This window comes from Quercus lobata, chromosome 6 (assembly GCF_001633185.2).
Source record: "Quercus lobata isolate SW786 chromosome 6, ValleyOak3.0 Primary Assembly, whole genome shotgun sequence".
In the NCBI taxonomy this organism is placed as follows: domain Eukaryota; kingdom Viridiplantae; phylum Streptophyta; class Magnoliopsida; order Fagales; family Fagaceae; genus Quercus; species Quercus lobata.
This window is the reverse complement of record NC_044909.1, coordinates 27,021,526-27,030,796: the sequence shown is the minus strand read 5'-3', so window position 1 is coordinate 27,030,796 and position 9,271 is coordinate 27,021,526. Positions and strand designations below refer to the sequence as shown.

Genomic DNA, 9,271 nt, shown 5'->3' with positions numbered 1-9,271 from the left:
AAATCCTATTGATAATGACTTTGTATGTTATATAATCACTTAAAATATGAATCCATCCATTAAAAAACAAAAATTGCATCATAAAATGTAATTTACACGCACTACATTGTTCTTATGTTATTCTAACGAAACAAAATATATTTAACTTTTGACATAATATATCTAAAAAGTTCAATACATGTTTAATTAGCAACTAAGTACCAAAATATTATCTACATATATGGAAAATGTTTTCCAAATTCTAAGTTCCAAATCCAAAATAAGTTAGGCTAGTTAGCATATAAAAACTAGCTAACTACAAATTTACAATATGTAATTCAAAAAGAGAATTCTCAATCTAAGGTAAACTAGCTAATTACAAATATAAAATCCAAAAGAGAATTCTCATTCTAAAGTTCTTCTAATCTAGTCACTATCATTGTCATATCTCATTTCATCATCTATATCCTTCCTAGTATCAACATCCATGGCGTAATCATCGAAATCCCTAACTCTCTCAAATCCAGGTGGGGGCCGATCACTATCATCATCATTAGAACCATCATCATTCTCAGGAAATTCATCACTAACATCATGAACTAGCACACTTTTTCCTTTGGCAGCAACTCTTGAAACCTCATCATCACCTAACATTGATAAGCAAAATATACAAATTTTTTTGATAAGTAAAGTATACAAATGTAAATTAGTGATTAGTGGTCACACATTCAAACTATACATTGATAACTTGTATAAATATTAGCTATAAAGGAAGGCTTTAAAGTTATAAATTAATACCTTCATTGTCTTCATTAAAATCCGCACTATCATCTTCTGAATCTACAGAATCTGCTGCTAACCACTCATCATCAGAAGACAAATTCTCCAAACCAATTTCTTCTTTTGTACTCAATGGTTTAGCTCTTTTTTGTTTTATCTTCAAGTTGTACATAACAAAGACCAAGTCATTCATTTTTTTCTGGTGTAAGCGATTTCTCCTTTTTGAATGTACCTATAGTTGTAATAATTTTAATTGAGAATTCTCAAACACAAGGGAGGGGGGAAGAAACAAACTTTTACTAAGAAAGAAAATAGAAAACCATCTTGTCATAATATACCAAAGTCATTTGGTCTTACCATTTCAAACGCACTCCAATTTCTTTCACAACCAGATGAGCTACATGTTAAGCTCAATATTCTTATAGCAAATTTTTTCAATTCAGGACAATCATCTCCATATGAGTCCCACCATTCAGCTGATACATATATGAATTATAATATCTTAGTCTTAAGAATAAAATTTACAACTAATAAAGATGAATTTGAATGTAAAACAAAAAACAAAAAACAAAATTGTTACCTGGCTGTTTGGTATCTCTGGCTAGTATGGCAGCTTCAATACCAAAGAGTCCCTTTGCTTGTTTGAATTTTTCAAGTTGCATATCTATCTTTTTCCTATCACTAACTTCTGGAACCATTCGTTGAAGACACGTATATAGTCCTAATTTAATATCTGAACCCGGATCAAAAGAAGGATCATAATGAATAGAAGGGTTCAAATAGTATCCCGCAGCATGCAAAGGCCTATGAAGTTGCATTTCCCATCGATCATCAATAATATCCCATATCTCTTTGTAACTACAATTTAAAACAGTGGATATTATATTAAAAAAAAAGAATATATATTTAATAAGCTAATGAATTAAAAACAAATGTAAATTTAAGGAAGATATAAATAAAATGGTTACCTCTTTTGAACATTATTGAAATTTTTCTGTATTTCTTCTTTTGCTTTTTCCATTTCTTGATAAATGAATCCCATTGGAGGTGTATCAGAATCAACCAGGCGAAGCACCTTTAAAAGGGGTATTGCGGCCTTCAAGCATTTGACAACAAGTCGCCAAAAGCCATTGTTATCCATAACTATGGCATGAATTCTTTTCCCTTCTTTTGTTTTTGCAAATTTACTACACCTCCATTGTTCAGAAGAAAACATTGCCATCAATTCTCCTTTGAACTCATTAAGGCATGACAATGTCAAATATGATGTTGCAAATCTAGTGGCAGCAGGTCTAATCAATTCCCTCCCTTTAGTGAAATCCCTCAACCAATTTAAAAGCATAGCTCTAGAATATATGAACGTTGTAATCTTCTTCCCCTTTGCAATTGTGTACTTATGGTCCTTAATCTTTTTTTCAAAATCCTCAAGTATCAAATCCAAGCAATGGGCAGCACATGGAGTCCAAAACAGGCACTTTCTCTTCTGCATCAACATCTCTCCAGCTAGTTTGTAGTTAGCAGCATTGTCAGTCACCAATTGCACAACATTCTCCTCTCCAACCCTATCGACAACTTCATCTAACATTTGACAAACTTTTTCAGCTGTTTTAGATATGTTAGATGTGTCTATAGAGTATAGGAAAATGGTTCCTTTGGGACTATTCACCAAAAAATTACAAATGGATCTCCTTTTCTTATCAGACCAGCCATCAGACATAATTGAACAACCTGTTTTTTTCCATTCAATCTTATATTCTTCAAGCATTTGTTGTGTAAAATCTACCTCTTTCTTCAAGCATGTCTCCCTAATCTCATGATAGGAAGGAGGCTTGAGGCCAATCCCAAATCTTGAAATCATATCAATCATTTGCAGAAACTCCGGATTTTTGACACAATTAAAAGGGATGGCACTAGTGTAGAAGAATCTAGCAATTTGTTGGATCACTAGATCACGTTCTCCTTTTTTAAACACACGATTCATTGTTACTTGCTTATTTTTTGTAACAAACTTATCCATGGAGCCTATGTGTTTGCCCCTCCCTTTTGATGAATGTAGTTGTTGTACTTCAACTAATTCATCATCATTGCCATCATCCTCTTCTTCTATAGTATACCACCTTTTCTTTTTTATAGATGCTTCAGATTGGGCATACAAAAGAGTCGCAAATTTTTCCCTCACCTTTTCTGGCACACTAGGACAAGCTGAAACATTTTTCCTAGTCCCAGCTAAATGATGCTTCAGCCTATATATACCCCCACTATGAATTTCTTTGCAATAATTACATTGAACTTGCCTTGAACCTACTTCAACACCATGTTCCCATCCCAGGTCAGACCTATTTCCTGGTGCATTTTTTCGCTTAATTTTCTTTCTAGCCAAATTAGACATTGTATATTTGTACTAGAGCTGCAAAAAAAGACACCAAGATACAGAGCATGCTCAAAAAAATCACACAGAAAATTCATCAAACAGGTTATGTGCAATTCTAAACTACTAATTGTGTTTACTAATATTTCTCAAAGAATCAAATACTAAAGACCCTGTTTCTTAATTTTTCAAATTTTACTTAATTTAGTTAACAAAATAGAAAAATAAAAACATAAACACAACACAACACAACAATCTGGAATCAAGCTATCAAAGTGCAAATAAATGATAAACTACTAACTTAATAAGTACTAACTACCAAAAAAGATTACCAGAAAGCTTAAAGGCAGCAATGGCTCACGGCAACATCATTGACAGGGCTGAGAGGTGCTGGGTTTTTGACAGAGGATTGACTTGATTGAGGAGGTGCGGGACTGAGGTGTTGGTTTTTGAATGTTTCTAAATGTTTCTAAATACTTAAGAAAGATTGAAAGCAGCAATAGCTCACCATTGAGAGGGCTGAGTGCTGGGTTTTTGACAGGGGACTGTGGAGGCGCGCGGGACAGAGCTGCTGCGTTCTGGAGCTTTTGACAGAGAATTGAGCAGGTGCGAGTGCGGGACTGAGGTGCTGTTTTTGAATGTTTCTAAATACTTAAGAAAGATTGAGAGCAGCAATAGTTCACCATTGAGAGGGCTGAGTGCTGGGTTTTTAACAGGGGAGTCGGACTGTGGAGGCGCGCGGGAGGGAGCAGTGCGTGCGTGTTGAGTGTTGAGTCTGTTGACTGCTGAAGCTTTTAAGTGTTTCTAAAATATTTAGGTTTTGTTTGAAAACTTAACTTAAGTAGTATAGGTTTTTTTGGGATTTTATTTTGAGAGAGGGGTAATTTAGGACTTTAATTCATTGGGCTTGTGGGTATTGGACCTTTAGGTGGGCCGGGCATTATTTTACTGGACTTACCCAAATGACCCAAATGAATCCCACTTAAAAAAAAAAAAAAAAAAAAATCCAAAAAAGCCTAATGGTAGGATCGGTAGGGTAGGATCCCATACGATCCTACGATCCTATACGATCCTACACGATCCTACAAACGATCCTAACATTTTTGCGATCCTGCTACGATTTTAATCTTTTTGATGAGGTGGGATCGTAAAATCGTGCGATTTTACGATCCGGATCGCGATTTTGACAACCTTGCACTAAGGTGTTCATGATTGGCTAGTGAACAGTGGTGAGATGGTTATTTATGCATTTCTCTAAAAGTTCAAGTCCAACATTCAAAAACATGTGACTTCAAGATTAAGACAGTGTAATAAAAAACCATAAACATCTTTCCCACATAACATGCACTACAAAGTTTCAACTAGTAAAGTGCAATAAGTAAGCTCATCAAAGCTAAACAAGGTACAAAAGACATGTTATATGAAAATAAATTGACCAACCTTGTTCTCAAAAACCAAGAAGAATAGTACAAAACAAAATTTGCTTCCTTTTCTTCCTTTTTTTTTTTTTTTTTTTTTTTTAATAAAAAAAAACTTAGAATGAAATGCATGAATGTTATGTAATGCAAATCCTAGAAAACAAAAACACAACAAAACCAAAGAACAATGGTCACAAAGGGTAGAGTAATGAAGCACAAGGACCATGTCAGAAAGACTCAATTAGTTCGAGTCTTTTGCATCCAAAACATTTTAGATGCACCATGAGCATTGGAGTTCTTATTCACATGAGAATGATTACCAACTCCAGGATTGGAATAAAGGTTTAAAGCCTTTACCAATTCACCAATAAGTACTATAGGATCTTGTGCTTGAGGCACAGGTACTTTTGGTTTGTTTGTTCTCTTTGCAACTTGCAGCTTGTAACAGTTTGGACGAATGTGTCCAGACTTTCCATAAAAGTGACAAACCCATGCAGGCTTATCATGTGTCTTGTCCTTAGATAGGGTAGGCTTCTTAGACTTAGACTCTTTCAAATCAACTCTATTCCATCAGTTTTCTGCCACCCCATACCTGACATGAACAGTGTCAGAGGGCTGTCATATCAGCTGAAATCTAAAGGATGATGAAACTCCATCATCTTCCTCAAGACTATACCTCCAGTGGAAGGGGAGTTGAAACCAAATTGTCCAAACCTCAACAAATCAATGCTATAAATGCTAAAAACATTCAAGATGTGATTCATGTGCCAAGCCCATGAATCCTAAAGGGGGAAAATTGGGAACATGTGGTTTGGAGGGCATAAAGGGATCTCCAGCGGAACTCCTTGAAGTGGACTTAGAGCTTGACACCTAGCTTGGGGTGTTTAAATCTTACTTCTTGGGGGTCCAAATCTCAGTTGCAGCATTAGGATTCGTTCTTGATACACGCCTTAATCACATTGATTAAGCTTAGCCCCAAAAATCCTGACATTTAATGCAAAGCACTCTAAAATCCCATCATTACCCAAAGAAGCAAGGCAGCCCCTAAAGTAAATCTCCTACTTTTGACCAAAAATCCCAGGAAGATTAACCTTGATTCACTACCTCTGATTAGTTCTACATTTTTTTGGATTCTTGTTAATTCATGCTTCTCTAAAGCTCCATTATAAAAACATAAACACCTCAGCCCACTAGGGGACAGCCACTCCCTCTAAAACTCTTGATTTGTTTGCCATTTTGTTTATGGTTTAGCTCTCCTCAAGCTCACCACTCATTCCTCCTAGGCCACACTCACCTAACCTCAAATATTCCTTTCCCCCCTCTACACAATTACAGCTCATAAATGTCTTCCAATTAGTCACAAACAGCCCACCACTCACTAAAACCTTAATCTCAGTATTAATCCTATTACACTCACTCAAAACAGTCCACATTACCCCATTCATGCCTTATGCACACATACTCACCAAAATCTTAGTTTAATACTTGCTGCACTGAGTTGGGATCTCTCTCTCCCTTCATACCATGTCAAATAACTCCTTTTTCATCACTATGCAGCCACTAATATTTACTTGTTGTTTTACTATGGGAGGCTATAATGTATTTGAGACTTTTTGGAATTTTTTCTTTATATTAATGTAATGATGGTTGAGAGTACTGTGGACCCTATTGAACAAAATACACAAGAATTTCCTGAAGTTAATGCTTTATTAAATTTATTTAATAATTGAATATAATTTACCCTACCGCTGGAGGACTGATTTGAACTATGATGCTGTAAGAGGACTAATAATATAACAAACTAACAATAGTAACCTGTTTATTGGGCTTTATTGTTGTTTTTTTGTCAGGGTGCAACCTCTATCTCTTGCTTGGGTGGGCTTACATGACACCGAAATCCTTTGGACTTTATTTCAATAGCCCATCATCAAGTTTCAGCTTGGCTACCCCATATTTTATTTGAAAACATCAAAATTTTCCCCTCAATAATGGGTAAACTCACTAGGTACCAATGATACGATTATGGGATTAAAGTGTAATTTTACAAAATAAAATTGCTAAAAGTAATACTTATATATATATATATATATATATATATATACTTATATTTAAAATAAAAAAAAATTGGGGAGTCCAAGCTTGGTTCGTCCTGCCCCTAAATTATAAAAGTGAACAATGAGTATTTAATTCATATTTTTTTGAAAAAAAAATATATAAAAGTGAACAATGAGTATTTATTCATTTATGGGTTGGGATCAACAGGCCCGACTCAAAACCCAACTATCCCGTCTAGTTGCCATTCTTAATTTAGGGATGGCCATGGGTAGGGTATACCCATACCCAACCCAATTAATTTATCCATGGATACCCAATTACCTTATCCAATTAGTATCCATACCCAATTGTACCCAGTTTGTTTACCCATGGATATCCATACCCTACCCAAACCCAAATTTTATAAAATCACCAAATATGCTCAAAAACTACTAAAAAGACCAAAATATCCTCAAAACCTCTAAAATGGGCAAAATGCCCATGAAACCTCTAAAATGGCAAAAATACCCCTGATATCTCTAAAATCACCAATTATGCTCAAAAACCACTAAAATGACCAAAATATCTCAAAATCTCTAAAATGACCAAAATACCCCCCAAAATCACCAAATATGCTCAAAAACCACTTTAAATTACCTAAATAACCCATAAAGCTAAAAATGACCAAAATACCCTCGAAACTTAATAAATGACCAAAATACCCCCGAAACCTAATAAATGACCAAAATACCCCCGAAACCTAAAAAATGACCGAAATAACCCCTAAACCTAAAAAATGACCGAAATATCCCCGAAACCTAAAAAATGACCGAAATATTCTTGAAACCTAAAAACTTACTGAGACACCCTTGAAACTTAAAAATGACCAAAATACCCCTGAAACCTAAAAATTGACCAAAATACCCCGTAAACCTGAAAAATGACCAAAATACCCCCAAAACCTATAAAATGACCAAAATACCTCTGAAATCTATAAAATGACAAAAATGCCCCTAAAACCTATATTATGGTAAAAATACACCATAAACCTAAAAAATGTCTAAAATACTCTCAAACCTATAAAATGACCAAAATAAGCCTAAAACCTGTGAAATGACCAAATATGCCCAAAACCTCTAAAATGACCAAAAATAACCCCAAACCTATAAAATGACCAAAAATACCCCGAAACCTCTAAAACAACCAAATACCTCCAGAAAATATCTAAAATGACTAAAACACCCTTGAAACCTTTAAAGTGACTAAAATACCCATAAACCTGTAAGATGACCAAAATACATTTGTAACCTCTTAAATTACCAAAATAGAGGTTTGGGGTATTTTGGATGTTTCGAGGGTATTTTTGTCAAGATTAAAGGTTCTAAGAATATTTTAGTCATTTTGTAGGTTTTGAGGGAATTGTGGTAACTTTTTAGGTTTTAGGGTTATTTTGGTCATTTTTTAGATTTTAAGAGTATTTTAGTCATTTTTTAGATTATAGGGGCATTTTTGTCATTTTTCAGGTTTTAGGGATATTTCAAAAAAATTTATATTTTGAGGCTATTTTGGTAATTTTATAGGTTTCGGAGGTATTTTGGTAATTTCAAGGTTTTAAGGGTATTTTGGTCATTTTCTAGGTTTTGGGGGCATTTTGGTTATTTTTTAAGTTTTGGGGGTATTTTAGTCATTTTTTAGGTTTTGGGATCTTTTGGTCATTTTTTAGGTTTTGAGGTTATTTTAGTAATTTTTTAGGGTTGAGTGTATTTTTATCATCTTATAGGTTTTAGGGGCATTTTGATCATTTTATAGGTTTCGGGGTATTTTGGTGATTTTATAGGTTTCTGAGGTATTTTGGTAATTTCAAGGTTTTTGGGGTAATTTTTTATGTGTCAGGGGTATTTTGGTCATTTTTTAGGTTTTGGAGGTATTTTGGTTATTTTTTAAGTTTTGGGGGTATTTCAGTCATTTTTTAGGTTTTGGGATCTTTTGGTCATTTTTTAGGTTTTGAGATTATTTTAGTCATTTTTTAGGGTTGGGTGTACTTTTATCATCTTATAGGTTTTAGGGGCATTTTTTGTCATTTTATAGGTTTCGGGGTATTTTGGTAATTTTATAAGTTTCAGGAGTATTTTAGTCATTTCTTAGATTTAGGGGGGTATTTCGATTATTTTATAGGTTTCAAGGGGTATTCTAGTCATTTTATATGTTTAGGGGTATTTTGGTAATTTTAAGATTTCAGGGGTATTTTAGTCATTTTCTAGGTTTAGAGGGTATTTTGGTAATTTTAAGTTTATGGGAGTTATTTTGGTCATTTTTAGGTTTCAAGGGGTATTTCGGTAATTTTTTATGTTTCGGGGGTATTTCGATCATTTTTTAGGTTTTGATGGTATTTTGGTAATTTTTAGGTTTCAATGGTCTTTCGGTCATTTTTTAGGTTTACGGGTTATTTAGGTAATTTTTAGTTTTTGGGGGTATTTTGGTTATTTTTTAGGTTTTAGGGATATTTTGGTCATTTTTTAGGCTTTGTGGGTGTTTCAATAATTTTTTTTAATGTTTTGGGGTTTTTTTGGTAATTTTTAAGTTTCAGGGGTATTTCGGTCATTTATTAGGTTTAGAGGGTATTTCGGTAATTTTAAGTTTATGGGGAGTGTAGGGACTGGATTTGAGTACTTCTTCTATTAGATGAGTGGAC

General features: G+C 34.1%; 1 protein-coding gene across 1 annotated transcript; it reads right to left on the bottom strand.

The window, feature by feature from the left end:
* Positions 1-405: 405 nt before the first annotated feature.
* Positions 406-3,148, bottom strand: LOC115950051. Its single transcript, XM_031067301.1, has 5 exons — positions 1,728-3,148; positions 1,340-1,617; positions 1,117-1,235; positions 778-991; positions 406-626 (listed from the first exon to the last, which is right to left on the bottom strand). Exons 1-5 carry the CDS (start codon positions 3,146-3,148, stop codon positions 406-408), a joined length of 2,253 nt encoding a protein of 750 aa, XP_030923161.1.
* Positions 3,149-9,271: the final 6,123 nt, after the last annotated feature.